The sequence below is a fragment of the Sphaerodactylus townsendi genome, linkage group LG06 (genome assembly GCF_021028975.2).
Source record: "Sphaerodactylus townsendi isolate TG3544 linkage group LG06, MPM_Stown_v2.3, whole genome shotgun sequence".
Taxonomy (NCBI): domain Eukaryota; kingdom Metazoa; phylum Chordata; class Lepidosauria; order Squamata; family Sphaerodactylidae; genus Sphaerodactylus; species Sphaerodactylus townsendi.
The window spans coordinates 112,096,365-112,116,887 of NC_059430.1; the positions used below are offsets into that span (position 1 = coordinate 112,096,365).

The 20,523-nt window shown below is 44.2% G+C and overlaps 1 protein-coding gene across 2 annotated transcripts in view; it reads right to left on the reverse strand.

Moving 5' to 3' along the window:
- Window positions 1–3,484: 3,484 nt before the first annotated feature.
- The window catches only part of MATN1 (matrilin 1), a 42,313-nt gene continuing 25,274 nt past the window's right edge, over window positions 3,485–20,523 (reverse strand). The window contains exons 4-8 of one of the 2 annotated variants that reach the window (XM_048499783.1): window positions 17,846–17,971; window positions 9,510–9,917; window positions 7,497–7,649; window positions 6,184–6,261; window positions 3,485–5,421 (exon numbers count right to left, since the gene is read on the reverse strand). In XM_048499783.1, coding sequence (XP_048355740.1) covers window positions 5,369–5,421; window positions 6,184–6,261; window positions 7,497–7,649; window positions 9,510–9,917; window positions 17,846–17,971 — 818 coding nt within the window. In that variant the 3' untranslated portion in view covers window positions 3,485–5,368. Of the gene's footprint in view, window positions 5,422–6,183; window positions 6,265–7,496; window positions 7,650–9,509; window positions 9,918–17,845; window positions 17,972–20,523 lie in introns of both variants that reach the window. The other variant, XM_048499782.1, reaches the window with a different exon arrangement.

Consider the following 20,523-nt stretch of genomic DNA (forward strand, 5'->3'; position numbering starts at 1 on the left):
CCTTAGCCCAAGACTCCTTGAATACCCAAACCCCTTGACTCCACTTAGCACAAGTGTTTTTTTGGGGGGGGGTTACCTATTAAAATGTTATTTTTGTAAACACGTTTTATCTATTTGCTGTAATGCGCCTCAAGGATTTGATCTAGAACATTGTCTTCTGAGCGTACAAGTTTCCAAACGCATTAATATTCGGGAACAGATATTTAAATAGAGGATATATTGCATCAGTGGGACCATAATATAGTTCTAAATCATGTTCAGAGCTTGACTGGGGAAATGCATTTTTCTTCTCCTATCATATGTTAAAAGACAGTTTCTGTGTGTCTTTGCAAAGTTTTATTATATATTCATGATATTACAGGTAAGGCAGTCCTCGTGGATATTTCTACGGTTTATTGAATTGCTTGGAGAGGGTGATTGCCAAATCGTGCAAGGAATAGACTTTTCTAACTGCAGTCAAGCTCCAAACTGCAACACTGGTAATAATATATAAAGGGCCATTGTGAGTACAAGCAAAACTGCAGTCCAAGGTGACACCTCTCGTCTAAAATATACACCGAACACTAGAATCTTTATCTCTGCCATGAAGCTCGCTGGGTGACCTTGTGAAAACCACAAACTCTCAACCTACCCTATTTTAGAGGATTGTTATGAGGTTAGAATAGGGAAGATGAACTACATACACTGCCCTGAATTTCCTAGAGCAGCAGTGGCGTAGTGGTTAAGAGCAGGTGCACTCTAATCTGGAGAACCAGGCTTGATTCCCTGCTCTGCCACTTTAGCTGTGGAGGCTAATCTGGGGAACTAGATTAGCCTGTGCACTCCAATACATGCCCGCTGGGTGACATGCCAGCTGGCTAGTCACAGTTCTTCAGAGCAGTCTCAGCTCCACCCATCTCACAGGGTGCTTGTTGTGGGCTGGGGGGGGGGGGGAAGGGAAAGGAGATTGTAAGCCCCTTTGAGTCTCCATACAGGAGAGAAAGGGAGGGGTGTAAATCCAAACTCCTCTTCTTCATCTTCTAGAGGTTAGAAGGAGAGGAAAAATTGCTAAACCAATATTTCAAATATGCATATGGAAATGCTCCCTTTTCTGTGAAATGCTCCCATTTCTGCTGTTTTAACATACGGGCCCCATTGTTACAGCCTCTTGTTTCCTTTGAATATCATCTGTGGAAGACCCTGCTTCAGGTACGTCCCAACCCAGCGATATGGAGGTGTGTGACTTCTGAGTAGGATCTTATCTGTGATGGCCCCCAGGTTATGGAATTCTGTCCCTACAGACACTCGCTTTTTATGCAGACTTACATCCTTCAATTACTTCAATTCACTTAGAAAGATGTAACTCTGCTTACGATGACACTATTTGATGTCTGGCATCAGGCAAATCATTCATGATTTTCTCAGGCTTCGGATTAATTTTCCCTTGCACCCTCTTGCGCTGATCTGCTCTGATTTATTGAATTTGGTTGGTTATATTGATTGATTCAGGGTGTGTCAAATAATGCTTTCTTATTCAATGGTTTTCACTATCGTTTTGCATACTTTTCATTTGGAAGCCACCGTGGGAGCTTTCAACTGAGGGAGCAAGGTAGAAACCTTTTCAATATCTCCATTCTGTCTCCAATGTGGAAAATTGCCTCATTCTTTAAAAGAAGAGAGTGAAGGAAATATTTTTCTTTCCTTTCTTCTTTTGCTGAGGCAGCCATTTCAGGTTGGGGAAAATGGCGCAGGAGAAGGCAGGGCCCCTCTTCCCATGTACTGCAGTTCTGATCCAAAGTGGTTCCCTGCAGCACTTCTAAATCGAGTTGTCCCACAGCTGCCACATGAGACAGATCCCCGTGGAAACCATGTGTAAAATGTCGCTTGGTTCATAGTGAAAGAGAAGGAGTTCGTGGATCTGAACCATTTAATCGCAAATGTCAAACTGCTTGTTAATCTATGCAGCACAATTCTACACACAACTACACCCTTCTAAGGCAACTGACGTCAATGAGTTTAGTTCTGAACTGTTGCAGTCATTGGATAGAACATTTGAAAGTAGGATTCCCAACACTGCAAATGCTGGGAGATTTGGGGGGAAGGTGCTGAAGAGGGCAGAATTGGGGTAGGATGCAATGTTGCTCCAGGTGCTGGTCTAGGCTACGTCTCTTAGACTCTATGGTCTGTACCATAAAAGCTAGGGGAAATTCTAGGTGGAGGCCATTTTTCTCCTGCTCAGAGACCCAGTGTGGTGTAGTGCTTAAGAACACTGGACTCTAATTGGGAGGACTGGGTTTGATTCCCCACTTCTCCTCACGAGCAGCAGACTCTAACCGAATGAACCACGTTTGACTCCTCCACATAAAGCCTGCTGGGTGACCTACTACATTTCTCTTCAAACTCTTTCAGTGCTACCTACCTCACAGTGTTCGTTATGGGGAGAGGAAGGGAAGGCAACGTTTGTAGGTTGCATTGAGTCTCCTTACAGGAGAGGAAGATGGGGTATAAATCCAAACGCCTCTTTTTCTTCTTCTTCAAAGGTGGGAAACCAGGGCTGGGGAGTAGTACCGGTAATTCCCAACCCTGGGCAAGTAAATGGAAGACCTATTTGGAAGACCAGTGTTTATTTTTTTCTGAGTAATTAGATAGTATATTCCATGCTTACATCTGTGCAGCTAAAAAGGTAACTAGAAACTTTGAAAACATTCAAGCTAAAAATTCAGAGAAGGAGAGAGGAATATGGGGTGCTGTGTGGTTTCCGGGCTGTATGGCCATGTTCTAGCAGCATTCTCTCCTGACGTTTCACCTGCATCTGTGGCTGGCATCTTCAGAGGATCTGATGGTAGGAATGGAAAGCAAGTGGAGTATATATACTGTGAGGTCAAAAGGTGAGGCCATCTGAATAGAGTAGCCTGGCATGTGAGTCACAGAGAAGTCTGTAGCATGGGAATAACAATGAAGATAGCAAGGTCAATAGGTGAATGGATCTGAATAGAAGTATCCTGGTCTTTGTTCCCTTTGAATGCTATAGTCTATAGTTGTCCTGTGTTTGTGTGGAGCTGATCAGTCACTGTCTTGATTCTAGAGTTTTTCAACACTGGCAGCCAAATTCTGTTCATTTTCATGGTTTCTTCCTTCCTGTTGAAATTGTCTTCGACAATACAGAGAGGAATATCTTTGAATGGGGAAGCTCCCTTGTTGCTATACTCCTATTCTGTTTGGGCTGGACTTTGGGACTATTTATTTTATTTATTTGTTTGTTTGTTTGTTAGATTTAGGAACTGCCTACCCCCAAAGGACTAAAGGTTAGACTGGCAAATACGGCATTTCAGTAAATTTAATACCACATTTCAATTAGGAGGATTACATATCTTTCTCTCGATACCTGCTGTGAGTTTCTGGAATGGCCCAGGCTGTAAATCAAAATAAATAAGCAAGCAGCCCCCCTTCTGCCCACGAGAACCGCACATAATTAAAAGCAAGAAATGCAACAAAGCCTTCCAAATCCATTCTCAGCTTTTCAGCAAACTTTAATTGTTTTTAATGCAAAAACATCTGTCGTGATAACATTTTCTGAATAATTTGCCTTTTCCATATTCTCAAGTATAAATATCCTGATACAAACGACTACAAAATTAACCAAAGCCCCGGCCACGTATGCTCACATTTAGAGGGGTGCAGTGGTGAAGTATTCTTTGGCATACCTAGGTGGGACTGGTTACTATTTGGTTGGTGGGGACCGGGGCCTGTGAATATGAAATGACAGAAACCTCAAATGAGGCCATACTTGCTTGCAGCTTGAATATGGTCTAAGGATGGAACAACATTCAGATATATGCAGGGAACACTAAAAAGGCAATAGTCTAGAGAGAGAGTTTCGTAGCCAGGGTCTTTGAGAGCAGCATCCTGGTGTTGGCACATCTTGATGTTAAAGCTGTTGAGAGAATTGTACAGTCTGAGAGTCAGGATCCCTGACCTGGCTAGCATTGGCTAGCTCGATTTCATAAGATCATGGAAACTAAGCAGGATTGGCTCTGGTTCCCCAGGAACACCAGGGTCATGACGCAGAGGTATCCCATTTAAAGTAGGTCAAATCGCCACTTATTTTTACCAGCTCCAGAATTCAAATCAACGTAGAACCTTATCTTTGGCTAGGTTCAACGTTTATGCCATCTGCAGTTCTTTATGGAAGATACCAAAAATGCAGCACGTTCAGAAAGGCATTGCCCCTGTGAAGTAGGCTGCTCTGAAACTTTTCAGCACGCTCTACTTTATTATCTTTTTATCTGAAGATCCCAGCAAAGTATATAAGCCCTATTCTCGTTCATAGGACAGGACTTCCCAATTCTGTTGCTGATATTTCTTTTGAACAACTCGAATCTTGAATAAAGCGAAAGGGTAGCCAGATTTTTTGCAGGAAGCCGTAACATTGCGTTGTGCTAAAAATAGGAGATACGTGATGGTGTTTTTAAATTTGTTTCTGTAAAAGTGGACCATACTTATTTAGTTTTTTAATTTAAATCTTAAAATTTTCACTATATATTACGTCATACCAATAAAGGTGAATGAGTGAATGGATGACGCCAAGGCGCACAACAGCAAACCTAAACGTCCCTAGCTTTGAAAACATTTTGAGTTGCCGTGACTCGACACACAGCCAAAAAGATAAGAAGGCGCTGAGAAGCAGTGATGTTGCATCATGCTCGTGAAACCAAGATGCAAATATTTTAAAAATCCATGGAAGAATTCCTTCTTTTTTAAAAAAAAAACAGACCTGATTTTGTACAATGTCAGATTGCTGACTGATCAGCAGAACTTTGCCTGAAGCTCTTTGTAATCCAAACAGTTTGCAATGAACATCATCAGCAGGAGTTTGCAGCAGGAGGCAGCGAGTGTGCCTGAATTAATACTCATTGTTCCTGCTACTCAGAGATAAATGCTTTATAAACAAATTATACATCTGCTATTTCTTCTTCTGTTTTCTTAACATTCAGAGTCATGTGGGTCATATTCAGCTCTTAAACGGAAAGGATGGCGCAGAACCTAGCAAGCGTTCACAGAACTCCATACAAAGTACATATTCAAAACATTATAGATGTATATATTAAGCTTTAGATTAAAACAATTTCTCCCAGGTATTTAATATATGTATAGTCTATAATGCAAGGGATAGTTTAATGTATTTTGGTACACAAAGACATATAGGGCTTTACCATGATATTCTAGTGTTACAAATTTTTTTCCCCTTCTTCCAAAGAAGGCAGCTAGAAAAGTCATTTTGTTAAAATATAAGGTGTAGCACTGCAAGAAGAAATGCTCATCCATATAAGTAAAAGCCTTCTGGTGTTGCTGTTTTCTGTTGGGAAGAAATAACATTCTACTTTTTTTTTTAAACTGTGATCCTGTTTTCCAGGGCAGCGAGTTTTCTCGTCACAGCTTCCAGTGAGATAGAATTAAGGAAAAAATCACAGATTCACTTTCATGCAGTATGCAAAGAAGATTTTGCTTAGCTGAATTGATGGCATGTGATATTGAAACTGATGGCATTTGATTTTGAAATATGAATCAAACAAATGGACCTTCATACACCAAAGGGCTTGAGTATATGATCTGCCCTTTGAATATATACCTTGGGGAACACAAATAAGGTCACCAACCTCTAGGCTTGAAGTTCTTGAATTGTAACTGATCACCCAGCTACAGATATCAAGTTAAGGGAGGGAAAGAAGAACATGGGAAGAGAACAATATTAGTACTCTAAATAAATTATTATTGAATCCTAGGGGGAATTATTTGGGTCACATGGATGCTTCCCAATAATCTTATTCTTCCAGATGATTTCTTAAAACCTCAAACAGGGACTCTAATTCAGCCTCAAAAAATGTTAGGAGGTTTGGGGTGAGGATGGCCGAGGGAGGGATTTAGGAATGATGGGGTGTCACTTCCAGCTGATCCTCTAGGCTGCCTTCCCTAGTCTCTATGATCTCTATGTTCTTTACCATAAAGACTAGGGGAGGCAACAGAGATGGTCACCTTTTCCATAAAAACTCTTTGCCATACAAAGGGAAATTCCCACAGTGCCCCTCTTAAATGGGAAACTGGGGATAAGGGCTGGCAGTTCCCCAACTTGGGTGGGTAAATGGGAGGCATACTGCAACATTTTTACTCCAACACCTTGTTTTGCAAATAGTTGCCAAAGGATATGCTTCTGTGTCAGTGCCTTTATGAGGTTATCCACCTTTGCCTGGAAGTTCAGAATGGCTTCACATTCACATGGATCTTCTTCTGGGAAAGAGAAAACAGTTGTTGAACAATTAATCATGATGAAGCAAAATGGTTAGGTCCCTAGCGGAACATGAAGGGAACTTTAAACAATTTGGAGATATGGAGAAAACTGTTGTGATAGGATTTACAATTCTATTTTACAGTGTTAAGGAACTGGCAGTTCTACATTTGCCCTATGGATTAGAAGGGTTGCCAGGAAACCAGTGGGAATATGGACGGTTAGGAGACTTTAACAACAACATGACATCACCTGGAAGTTGCGTCAAACCCCTCTAGGAATTGCCTGAAACTTTATGGTTTCTGATGATTCCTAGAGAAGACTGGTATCACTTCCAGTTTTCTTCCTGAAGTGATGTCATACTGGTATCCTGACAGTGTTGTGCTGTTGTTGTTGTTGGGGATAAGGGCTGGCAGTTCCCCAATCTGACAACCTTGGGGTCACAGAACCTCCTTTTATTCTGGAATTCTTAGAGGCTGCTAAACAAGATGTTTATGTCATTGTTCATGCTAAAGTCAGAGCCAGCATGGTACAGATATCCCAAAATACTTGATCTTTGTAGCAGTCTCTAAAATGATCTGGAGTGAGTAAAGCAGTGGCTCAGATTGCAAATGCCTTAGCAGACCAGGTGCTCAGGAGCAGCAGTAGCAGAAGGCCATTTCTTTCACATCCTGCATGGGAGCTCCCAAAGGCACCTGGTGGGCCACTGCGAGTAGCAGAGTGCTGGACTAGATGGACTCTGGTCTGATCCAGCAGGCTAGTTCGTATGTTCTTATGGCTTTCTTTTGATTGGCTGGGCCAGTACTAAATCCAGAGAGGTACAGAAGGATGTGTCTGCTTGCACACATATATGTATGGGAAGACAGATGGAGAAAAGCAGAAAGTGGTGTATTTAGGGTTGGATCCAGCCAGCAGTTTTTTAAAAAAAAATTAAAATTATTATTATTAATTTTGCCGAAACTACCATTTTGCATCACTTTGGTCCATGCAGGTCCCATTATCCTTAGCATAGCCCTTGGGTAGTACGAGTGGACCCCCTTCCCTTTTTTAGCCAGTGAAAACCTTTTCGGATCCAACCCTTAGTGAAGTTCTTGTCCAGGCCCTACCAAACTCTGGAGCCTGATAGGGGTGGAGTTTTCCAAGTTATTTATTTGTTCCTGTCTTCCACACTGATTTGCCAGGACTGTGAGTGACCAGATTGTTTTCTAAATGTAGCATCTACAACCTTACATACCAACACAGATTTTACTCTGAAGTTTCTTTGCAATTTGGTTGATAGTTTTGAAATCGGCTGTGTAAAAATAATGCTCTGCCACTGGTTCGGAGGCGATTTCTCTCAGTTCATCTTCGATGGCATTTCCGACTCCAACAGCAAACATCTTGTAGCCTGATACAGATGAAAAAGAATTGTTAACCTGCCGGTTGTCTTCTCAGTGAAAGAACAAGAAAACCATTAATTCGACTCAAAAATCAGTCCTAGCATACAAAGTTAAATGCAATTAAAACAAAACCCTTTCATTTAATGCTGTTCACATCCTGGGACCATGTATCTGAAGGATCATTTCTCCATATATGAACCCTATGCTACTTGTACAAATCACTATCTGCTCGCAATTCCTCCCTTGCTGGAAATATGTGGTCTTCCTTGGCCAAGCCTGTACCTTCTGGGGTTTGACCAATCAGTGGCGTAGCACCAAGGGATAGGGGGGATTCATAAATCACTGTGTGTGCCCCTACAGGGGCGTGGTGTGGGTGTTCCGGGAGTGGGGGGCATTCCAGAGTGGGGCTGGGTGGGAGCGGACTGGAGCATGGCAGGGGCACAGAGTGCAGACACTAACCCCTAGTGTCAACTCTATGGAATGGCCTCTCAGAAGAAGGCTTACTCCCTCCAGATGGTACCAGGACAGCTCCAGATGGCATCAGCTGATCTCCAGATCACATAGATCAGTTCCTCTGGAGAAAAATGGCAGCTTCAGGGAATACACTCTATGCCTTGTACTCCACTGAGTTCCCTTTCTTCTCTAAATGCCACTTTTTTATCTCCAAGAATTTCCCATCCCAGAGTTGGCACTCTTTCTCAGGGGACATAAACAGAGCACCCTCATTTCAAGTTTTAGGAATACTTATAAAGCTGTTCTGTTTGATAGTTATAAAGTTGTTCTGGAATCCAAGCTGCTGGAATCCAAAGATTTGTTAACAGCAAACACTAAACAGGATAAAAATGCAATCAAAAAAAGTAATCAAAAAAGGAAAGAAAAGAAAGTTATGTGTGCCTTTCAAAATGCCAATAAAATAGGAAATCCCCATGACCTCCATTCAACAGAATCTATGCCATAATGGGTTACCAATCTCCAAGAATTACAATTGGTCAGATGACAGAAATCTGTGCCCCTTGATAAAATGGCTGCTTTGGAGGGTGGCATTATACCCTACTCAGATCTCCAGGTTCTACCTCCAATTCTCCAGGAATTTCCAAACTCAGAGTTGGCAACCCAGCTGAGAAAGCATAAGCCCTTACTTTGGCCATAAGGACAAGCTAAAAAGAGGAGCTGCAGAGATTATCTAACCTGGTGCTTGAGTCTGCAATTCAGCTGGCTGCAGACATATTTACTTACTTGTAAGTATTTACATCCTGCCTCATATTAGCATTTCTAGGCAGCTTATATAAGTTAAAAACAATGTCAAAACCACAATAAAAACACCATCAATAAAACATAACAACTAAAACTACAATAAAAATAGCCTTAAAATAATCCCAACCCTGACTTCCCCATCCCTAGATTAGCTGCTGTGAGCAGGGGTGGAGTGCGGGGGGTTCCAGAGAAGCTAATCAAATGCCTACTCCCGTGGTGGCGAACCTTTGGCACTCCAGATGTTAAGGACTACAATTCCCATCAGCCAGATGTTAAGGACTACAATTCCCAATTGGCCATGCTGGCAGGGGCTGCTGGGAATTGTAGTCCATAACATCTGGAGTGCCAAAGGTTCGCCACCACTGGTCTACTTGAAGAGGAAGATCTTCACCATTTGGCTGAACCCATAAAGGGAGAATATTCCAGAGTAGAATAGTTTCTTTTGGGTTAATAACATCATACTTATAAGATTTGTGGATTCCCTCCATGGGTATCATGGAGGAGAATCTATCAAGGATTCTATTTCTAGAGGCATGCAGTCATTTGGTAGCTTGTGCCAGCGGTGAATTTTTTTAAACATAATTATCCTGATTTCATTTTTTTTGACAACCTACCTAGTTCTTTGGCTTTCTTGGCTGCATCATTGATGTAATCTTGTGACCGTCCGTCTGTAAATACAATTGCTACCTTTGGAACTCCCGGTCTGGCTCCACTAGAGATGGCGAAGGAATTGTCCACCAGGTATTTCAGTGCTTGGCCCGTCATGGTCCCTTTCTCCATGTAAGACATCTTCCTCACTGCTGCTTTGATATCCTTCTTAGTACTGAATCGCCCTAGTGGGAATTCCTGTCTGACTGCACTAGAGTACTGGACCAGGCCAACGTGTGCATTTCTGTCTGACACATCCAGAGAATCCACAATCTGGTTGATGAACCTCTTCACCAGCTCAAAGTTCTCAGGCCTCACACTCTTGGACCCATCGATCAGAAAAACAAGGTCTGTAGCGGCTCCCCCACTGCAGGCTGCAGAGAAGCAAATGACAGAGAGCAACAAGTAGCCAGTTGAAACGCTTGGTGCTTTGAGTGAACAAAGAACACTTTGAAAAGACTGGATTTATTAATTTATTTAGCTTATTCATGTGCCGGCTTTTTTTTACCCTCTGTGAGGCACATGAGCAGGGCCAATCCAAGGGTTTTTGGAGCTGTGGGTGAACAGTAACATGTGCACGTGTGAAGGGTCTTCAAGTCATAGCCAGTTTGCAGCAGCCCAGTAGGGTTTTCAAAGCAAGAGACCTAGTTTGTGAATGCCTATCTCTGCATAGCAACTCTGGTGTTCCTTGGTGGTCTCCCATCCAAGGCCTGGTGGTAGAGGTGGGATCCAGCAGGTTCTCACAGGTTCCCGAGAGTAGGTTACTAATTATTTGTGTGTGCCGAGAGGGGGTTACTAATTGGTGATTTTGCCATGTGATTTTTCCCTTAGTTACGCCCCTCCTCTCAGCAGTAGCGCGCAGAACTTGAAGCAGTCTAGCAGGAGATGCACCGGCGTGCGTGGCAGCCTGCGCCTGTATGCATTCGTTTCCTGCCCAAGGACTGGTGCAGTGGATGCGTCCTTGCCACCACCCCCCGCCCAGGAATGCCCCGCCTCTGGAATGCCCTGCTACACCCCCGTCGTGCCCCGCCCAGCCCCATTGGCGCTACGCCAGTTTGAATCCCACCACCACGGGAACCTGTTACTAAAATTTTTGGATCCCACCACTGGCTGGTGGTCTCCCATCCAAGGGGTGACCCTGCTTAGCTTCTGAGATCTGATGACATTGGCCATCCAGATCAGGGCTCCCGTTCAATATATCTAGACAGGGATAATGAAATAGCAATTTGCTCTTTCTGAGGGCTGCAATCCTAACCATGCTTACCTGGGAATAAATCTTGTTGAACACAATGGAACTGACTTCTGAGTAGGCATGATATATATTTACAGGAGGTCTGCTGTTTTGGCACTAGGGTTGCTAACCTCCAGGTGGTGGCTGGAGATCTCCAGAAATTACAAGTGATCTCCACGCTACAGAGATCAGGTCCCCTAGAGGAAACGGCAGCTTTGGAGAGTGGTCTCTATGGCAAAACATGCCTGTTGAACTCCCTCCCCTCCCAATCTCCATCCTTCCCAGACTCCACTCTCATATCTCCAGGAATTTTCAACTAAAAACATGTCAACTTGATTAAGTATCTTCTCTGCATCGTGGACTCCTGGATCTGCCTGTGGACCTCGAACTCTTCGGGTGCCCCCTCCCCCCATCTCTGGACTCTGCCTCGGCAATTGTTAGGTTTGCTTAGTAGACAGACCTGCCCTGCATATGAGACACCCAACAATCCAAAATAGAAGAAATAAAGCTATTAAATGGCACAAAGGAAACCACCAAATCACCCCAGGAAAACAGTAACTTCTGTATATCAAAGGCTTTATGGGACTTAATAAACAAAGTTTTTGAGCTGCTCCAGAAGACCAGGACAAGGGGCATACTGCCCATGGGGATATCCATGTCCCCGGGCGCACGCCTTTTGGTCATGTGGGAGGGCCAGGCACCAGCCAGGTCCTTGCGTCCAGCCTGTCCCACGGCATGGTGACCCAGCCAGTGCCCAGCCGTTCCCCCCATGCTGGGGCACTGTTCACCAGCGCCCAAGGCCAGGACCAGCCATGTGGCCAGGAGGCCTCTCCCTCACTGGGGGATTGTGCCAGCACCCAAGGCCAGGTCCAGTCATGTGGCGGGGAGGCCTCTCCCCCACTGGGGGATTGCACCGGCTTGCGAGGCCGTGCCTAACTGTGCAGCCAGAAGGCCTCTCCCCCTGCAAAGGGGGTGCTCTGGCCTCCTGCCCTCCCCAGCCTCCCACAGTGTCTGCCTGAGCCGCCTGCCAGAGCCACCGCCGTAAGTGGGGCATGGGATGGGGGGGCTTGACCAGGTATTGCCCTTAGGCGCCATTTTCCTCCAATACGCCTCTGGCCAGGACCAACCCTGCTTGGCCTCTGGGATGTGATAAGATCAGATTACTTTCTGGCAGATTACCTTCAAACAAAACTACAATTGCCAACAGGGAAAGGGAGAGTAAAATTCTCACTTCACTTTTGTTCCATTAGTTCAAAGATAATGACCATCATTAAGTGGTACATGACTCAGTGTTATCACAGCTGTCTGGAAAAGAAAAGGTTGGCTTTGTTAAACTGTTTCCATTCCATTCTATTTTAGCTGTACAACAATTATGTGAAGGCCAGCTGAGAGAGAATAATGGCTGTATGGTCATCCAGTAACAGTCAAATTAGCCGAGGTGTTTGGGCATGGGTCAGGTCTGGGTTCCCCTGACCAATTCTGATCAGCTCACGGTCAAACATGAACAACGGGAAGCTAAATTCCCAAGCATGCTGGGGCCCAATTCAGATCTGGAGCACCATCTGGAGGTAACAGCATCTTCACCACGTCCTTGAGTCACTTTTCTGATCCAAAATGGCCAGGAGGATTGTTATCTGTCCTGGAGTGAGACAGACAACCCAGACCCAGTTTGTGTCAAAATGCCTCAATTTATGAAGGCCTTAAATTTCATGGAAATTTTAATCTGCTGTCTCCAGTTTTAGTCTAACATTCTAATCCAGGGATTCCCCAACATGGCACCTGTGGGAGCTACGGCATGTGCTACTACTTCTCTTGGTGTCCGTCTATCTTTTACGAAGGGGGGATTGAAAGGCGGGGCTTTATTGACTGCCTTCATTCAATTGAAAGAGTTGCCCACTGAAGGATGAAAACTGGTAAACACCTGGACTTTCCTTTGTCCTTGAGTGGTTCCACTCCCCCTTCACAATGTCTTTCTTCCCAGGACATGTGACAGGGACAGGTATTCTGTATGGCTCCACCTCCAAAGGCAGCCATTTTGAGGTGGAACTCCCCACCCCCTATCAAAATTCAAAAGGTGTGACAGTCTTTAAAAGATTGGAAGGACCCCTGCTCTAACTACTACTTCACATTGTCTCTCCATTCACCACACTAATCTGAGGATTCGTTAGCAGCTGATATTTTGATTTACCGTTCCACCATTCATTTTAGTTTCATTGCAACTTAGCTGTCTTCAGTATTGTTCTTACACTTTGGTCTTAATATCAAATTATTGCTCATCTGAGACTTTTTCTTTTTTGCTCTTTTGAAAGCACTGGTATTTTAGAATCTTTTGAAGCATTAATGACGTTAATAATATAGTTAATTAAAAGTCAAATGCTTGTCACATACTTTTTTCTGCGGTGGCAAGAACATAAGAACATAAGAGCAAGCCAGCTGGATCAGACCAGAGTCCATCTAGTCCAGCTCTCTGCTACTCGCAGTGGCCCACCAGGTGCCTTTGGGAGCTCACATGCAGGAGGTGAAAGCAATGGCCTTCTGTGGCTGTTGCTCCCGAGCACCTGGTTTGTTAAGGCATTTGCAATCTCAGATCAAAGAGGATCAAGATTGGTAGCCATTAATCGACTTCTCCTCCATAAATCTGTCCAAGCCCCTTTTAAAGCTATCCAGGTTAGTGGCCATCACCACCTCCTGTGGCAGCATATTCCAAACACCAATCACGCGTTGCGTGAAGAAGTGTTTCCTTTTATTAATCCTAATTCTTCCCCCCAGCATTTTCAGTGGATGCCCCCTGGTTCTAGTATTGTGAGAAAGAGAGAAACATTTCTCTCTGTCTGGCAATATTACAACATTCAGATACACCGGACAAGGGAGACTCGGAGACGGCGTGCTCTGTTTGGCTGCTGCAGCCAGCAAGTGTTTCTGCTCAGAAATGGGGGCGAGTCATTTTCATTGGCATGCTTTGACTAGGGCGTCTAGAGATCGGTCCCATTTACATTCTTGCATCATGGAACCTTCCCAAATCGCGGCTTTAAAAATCAGAGTCAAGTGTATGACCATTGACTCCGTTCTTAGTTTGCTGGAAGGCTTTCTCACATCTCAGAGGATCACTTGTTCTCCCATTGGCAGGCAGTGTAAATTTTTAAACTGAGCACTCAGTCCTCCCTGGTGCTTTCTTGGCTCTGTTAGAAATGGAGGATCAACTAAGGACACCGATATACTTTTGCAGGGGAAGGACTGACCTGAATGCCCTTGCTTCTAAGCAACAGGATGCTGGTGCTATAGGAACAGACGTGTTTTTCTCTTCCTTATTAGCTTGCTGCTCTCATGAAATATGGATGATGAAACAAGGAACTCAAATGTGCGGCAAGTGGTCACTAAAACTAAAGGAGCTGCCCACAGCCTTGATACCAATGTTTCATTACTCTCACTTAGCCTTATCATTTGCAGCACCCCTTCCTTTGCTTGTCCGTGCTCAATCAATGGAGCAGCAGGAGAAAACGTAGGAGGAATGACATCATGGGCCCCTTCCGCACACGCAAAATAATGCGTTTTCAAACCACTTTCACAACTGTTTGCAAGTGGGTTTTGCCATTCTGCACAGCTTCAAAGAGCATTGAAAGCAGTTTGAAAGTGCATTATTCTGCATGTGCGGAATGAGCCATGGTCTCCCTGTGACATGGCAGCAGCCCCCAATCTTTATAGTATTTACCATAGAGACTGGGAAAGTGCCTAGTGCTTTGGAGGGCTGTGATAACAATTCCACATGATCACCTAGAAGTGACCCCAGCTCCTTGAATGTCCCCCTCCCCAAATTCCACCCCCTCCCCCAAAAAAACCTCTTGGGCTTTGCTGCTGGCAATAAATAATAAACAACACAAAACAAACCCTCCTGAGTGTGTAGGGGACCAACAAGATGCAGTGCATTGAGATTTACAGGAGCAGAATGCTCATCCGAGGTGTATCTAGGGAAAATGTAGCCTGGTGCAAAACCTGAGTTTTCCGCCCCGCCCCGCCCCCCCCCCGTACGGGCGGCCTGTTCCCCCACCGCGACCAAACAGCTTTTTTTGCACCAGGTCTTGAAGTCATTGTATGGACCTGGGGGAAAAGAGGAGGGGTGTAGGGGGCAATTGTCCACCTCCCACGTGACTAAATGACCACAGCCGGGGGATATTTTACCCCACTTGTCCCCCTGGGTGGTACATCCTTGGGGACCTCTGCAGGTCATTTGCAAAGTAGTAGAAGAAAAAGAAATCTGCTACGGGCCCTTAATCCTGAGGAGGACCAATCAGCATTTTTTTGTAATTTTATGTTATATACAGTTGTAGATTAAAGAGTTGCAGCCTGTATATTCTTGGCTGCTTACAGAGAAGATATGACCGTGCAGTTAGCAGAGCAAAAGAAATGAAATGCAGGTTAGCCTGAAATACTAGAAATGGACTTTGCAATAGAGATGAGTACATGAAGAATTCCAGTGTTGCCAGATATAAGCATGTATTCTTTGGGGTCATCTCACTTGGATGACTCGGAAGCAGCATGCAAGGAGAAGCTATGGTTGTCGTGCCAAGCAAGAGCAAGAGCATACAAAATAAGTCAGGCGCAGTTGTGGCTCAGAGCACATGCTTTGCACCCATAACAGCAGAAGCTCATCTGAGTACAGAATGCAGAAGGGTGTTATATGTGATGAATGGTTCCTCTGAACTGCTGAGGTCACAGAGGGACTAAGACATCATTACTATAAGAATCTCAGGGATTTTTTTGTCAAACCACAAACAAAAATGACCTGAACACCATAGATGGGGGGGGGGGGAGTTTTGGGGAAACTATAGCTCAGAGGTACAGAAGACACTTGGGTCTTTTCTGCACGGTTCAAATATCCCAGGTTGAACAAGGGAAATATCCAGGTTTAGTCAAAAAGTTTGCACAGTTCCCGGTCCTAAAGCCAGCTTGTCCCCCGATATTTCCCTCATCCCGGAATTTTCAAAAATCACCAATTCGGTAATTCTTTTCAAAAAATCCCACAGTGAACCCACTACCGTGCAAACACCACGGGAGCAGAACCAGTTTGTTTTTCCCATCCAGCCCCCTGATCTCCCCACCCCGCTGCCCCTGAGCTTCCCACCTGGCGTCATGTCAGTTTTCAACTCTGTTGAGCTACCAACAGTTGCAGCCCGCCCTTCACAAAATGTTCCCCAAGCACGTTTTCTGCTCATGGTATCAACCAGGTGCCATTTCGCCTGGGCTAATCAGGAGTGGAGTCCAAAATGTCCCCGTTTTCTTTTCTGTACATGTACGGAGCACATAGCTAGGGAGACGTGCACTTTGGGCCGAGTGTTAGTGGGCATATCATTGGGGGGGAGTCTCTAATTTTCCACAAAAATATGAGAACATGAGTGGGAATGTGATGTGATGCTGTGCCCCATTGTTTTTTTGCTGCCGCTTGCCATGTTGAGCCCTGCAATGGGCCCTATCCAGAACTGGAAAAAGGGGGACAATTTTTCCGCACTGCTGCCCCAAAACAACAGCCAACACACCGGGCATGTTTGCACATGCATGGATACACTTGAGGTGAAAATACATAAGACCCAGGCTCGTGTGGAACAACTGGAGTATTTCCTACCAGTCTTCACTCAATTCCTTCACAGAAATGGGCAGCCATGTGAAGGCAGAAATCGGGATAAAATGGATCCAGATTGTAAGATACCGATTGTAACCTGGTATAATTGTGCCATGCAGAAACGGCCTTGATAAGCAGATGCCCTGCCATCTCCAGTTAAAGGATAACAGGTAGAAGATGGTACTATGCCCAAGACACTGGAGCGTCTTTGCCAAGTAGACAATACTGAGCTACATGGATCAATTAGGCCCCTGATCAGATGGAAGGGGGGAGATGTGGCTTAGTAATAAAGCCTGTGTGTTGCAGGTAAGGAGGCTCAGATCCCGTCTCTGGCATCTCCAAATAAAGAATCTCAGGTCTGATCTTCCCATGCAGCAGGATGAGGTGGGAAAACTGGAATGTTCCCATTCAGACTGCAGATGGAGTATCACATTATGGCCCCTTCCGCATATGCAGAATAATGCACTTTCGATCCACTTTCAGTGCACTTTGCAGCTGGATTTTACTATGCGGAACAGCAAAATCCACTTTCAAACAATTGCAAAAGTGGATTGAAAGTGCATTATTCTGCATGTGTGGAAGAGGCCTATGTTTTGAGCATCATTGATTGGATGCTACCTCTCTTCCTGAATTCCATCATTGGTTGGATGCTACCAGTCTCTCTAAAATCCATTATCAGTTGAATGAAACCTGTCTTGCTGAATCCCATCACAGTAAACGACTATGAAATATGAAACTGTGAAATTATGTCATCGGCGATATCAAAGAAACTACCTCCCGCAATTTAAGAAAGGATGGGCTTTCCAGGATATCTTCAACTCTCTGTGAGGTGGAAAGCGTTTATGGATAAAATTTGGAAAAAAATAATTAGAAGCAGGCCTGGATTAAGACACACTATGTCAAGTTTAAGAGCCCACGCAACATTATTCCCAAAAATGGTAGTTTAGTAATGTTTGGTAAATTGTTTGTATTTAGATGCCTTTCATAATCAGAGGCCCCAAACTTTAGCTTACTTACTGAATAATAAGTCCTGTCAAGTTTCCAAAGACTTATGACAATCCCTCATGAGATTTTTAAGGTCAAAGAGGAGCAGAGGTGGTTTGCCATAATCTCCATAGCAACCCTGATCTTCTTAGTGGTCTCCAATCAAAATACTAACCATGGCCATGCTTAGCTTCCAAACTCTAAAATACTCAGATGGCTACATAGGTTACTGAGGTTCTATATAAATCCCTCTCTGGTTATGAGGGGAACTCATAACCAGATGAATCAGGGGCAAGCAAAAGGAAGCAGGGACAGGAAAGAGAGTTTAAAGTAACGTGATGGGTTGTGTGTACAACCAGGAAGATGGCCACCCTTCCTGAACTGTGATTGTTGCATTTTGAACCATGCAAGAATTCACAGGATTTGGAAGAAACATTGGCTAGCTTGGCCAAGTCTAGGACGGAATTATTTACCACTGCAGCTTTTCCCATCGGTGTTAAGTGTGAACCCCTCTTTACAAGCACACGTGTATGAGGCACCCGTGCTGACACAGATCTGCTGACAATCGTGGTCTCCCGTGGCGCACAAGTCTGACACAGCTATAAAATAAACGACACGCAAAGTGAAAATGTATTAGTATCCTGAACTTAAAAAAAAAAAGAAAATCAGGGCTTTATAGTATACACTTTGGCTCCTTCGGTAGTTTCGCAGGGAATTTATAGCTTTGCTCTGGTGGAAAATACCTCAGTGGATGAATGGCAGCAGATGAAGCGATTTCATCCTTTCTCATTTTGCCATCTTTTCCCAGCTCTAAATCATCAAACTTGGGTTATATTTCACCCTGGGAGACTGTGGGAGGAATCTTGTACCACCCCAAATAAAAGTTTGGGCTGTGACTTTGAGCAAACAAATGACAAGAAGGCAGAAGGTTAAGCCGGTCTTCTGCCCTCAATTTGAAGTCTCTGAGGCAGTTTTTCGGTAAAAATTAGCTGGAAGGTACCGATAAGTGTGCTGTTGAATCAGTACAGATAACTAATCAGTGGTTAAGAATATAACAAAAGTCCAAGTGGATCAGACTGAGGTGTCTTTCACACAGGGATGGGATTTTGTGGTTTCCCTATTGCCAGTGTGGCTGCGGATTAAACTCAGGAGCGATTGGAGCCTTCTGGAAGTAGCCACACCACCTCCAGGCACACAGGGCTTTTTTAATTTAAAAAAAAATCTGCAATAGGCTTATCATTATACCATTGTAACTATAGGCATATCAGGCTCTCTGAATTCCTAGCTTTCAGTTAAAAAGAAATAAGTCTCTAGACCTTTGTTTGCAGTGATGTGACTTTTTCCCTTATAGCTCCACAAGGGAAGAGGCTAGAGACTTGCTTTTTAAAAATAAAAAACTGGGGATTCACAGAGGCTGTATCACCTATCATTACAATTGCAGATTGATATGATATTCTAGTGTTGATTTAAAAAATAATGACAACCCCTCCCCCCCCCTCAGAAGTGGGGAGAGGAAATGGCTGTTGTGGAGTCAGTCAGAGAAAATAGCTGTGAATTGGGCTGGAAAATCCCACACACACCCCGTCCCAGAAACACACACACACACACAGAGATACACAGCAACTATCCCAGCTTTATTGCACTCTTTCCCAAAACAACAGAACAAAGCAGGTTTGAGAAAGGCAGGGAAAAAAAGATGGGGAAACCTTCAGAGGTGCATGAATACATCATGATGATTTAGGGAAGCAGGAAAAACGCTTCCTAAAAGAACTCAGGGCAAATAACGCCTGTGGAAGAGGTTCACTAATCCTGCAGCCTGTTTCTTTTGGAGACTAACTAGTTGCCTCTAACCAGGACATGAAGGCAAAAGTTCTGCCTTGTGACAGCTGTTGTTAAAACGTATGGTCTTTGAACACAGAAGCTCCATTTAGCCATCCTGGTCACTGGTAAACCTACAATGTGGTAAAAACTAGCTGCCACTGAACGTGAAGCCATGAGCCTGAAGCACCTCTTTCTCTCTGACAAGAATGTCTTTCTGTGTTGTGTCTTCAACATGCTATTGCCCCCTCTGATGCTTAAACAAAGCCAGTTTAAAAAACCATGAGGATACCTTTATGTTAGGAACAATGATAACGGCTTTTGGTTTTTGCTCCGAAGTCTGAAATATTACCTCACGCTGTTCCCTCCTCCCACTTTTTCCAATTTCAACAGACTCCTGAGGTGAATCGAACAAAGAAGGCCCTGTGTTCCTTTATGTAAACCTGGATTTTGTTAATTGGGTTAAATCTGGTGTGACTTTAAATGACCCATTAAACATAGCATTAATATTTGCAATCAGGCAGGTCTTTGTCAGCTATGCTAGCAAAGGCTCGCCTCCTGCCATATGCCTGGACCACAAAGAGCATTTCTATACCTCTGTCTCCCTGTGCCCCCACCCTCAGAAGCGCTGGGGTAACTACAAAAGAGAGGGCATTCTCAAGTGAAGCTCTGCACCTCTGGGATACCCTCCCCAGGTAATTTTTGTGGCCTAACCTTTTTGGTCTTTCTGCCACATCCTGGAAAAAGTCCCTATTAGAGTAGCCTTCACAAGTTAGGCCAATTATTTATTATATATATTCACTACCTTTATATCCCACATTTCCTCCATGATGAAACTCAAGATAGTTGAGCATACAGTCTCCCAGGTAGGGTGGTCCTTTGGCAGGCAACCTCCCACCCTTGACTTGGTTCCCCTACCACCCCCAATATTGCCACAGGAACCAACATCCCACAATATTACTACGTCTCTTTTAGCAGTGTCACCAGAAATGACATTACCAAATTGCAAGATGCTTTAGGATTCAACCAAAAGTCTAGAGCATCCTGTAGCCCAGTGATATCACTTCCAGTTAGGTAGGTGGAAGTGACATCACAGCATCACAGGATGTTGTTTCGGTAAGTCCCACAACCCCATTCTTAGTGGGGTTTCCATTCAGGCCTTGATCAGAGTGACCCAAACCTTCAGTAAGGTGGCTATATTGTGGTATGCATCCTGGCGATGCATACTTAGCAACAGGCTGAGGGTGATTCTCAATGGTATGTGTTGTACTTTTAATGGCAAGCACTGCTTGAGCCAACTCACAAAAAAATAAACACAATGACAGTAAAACGA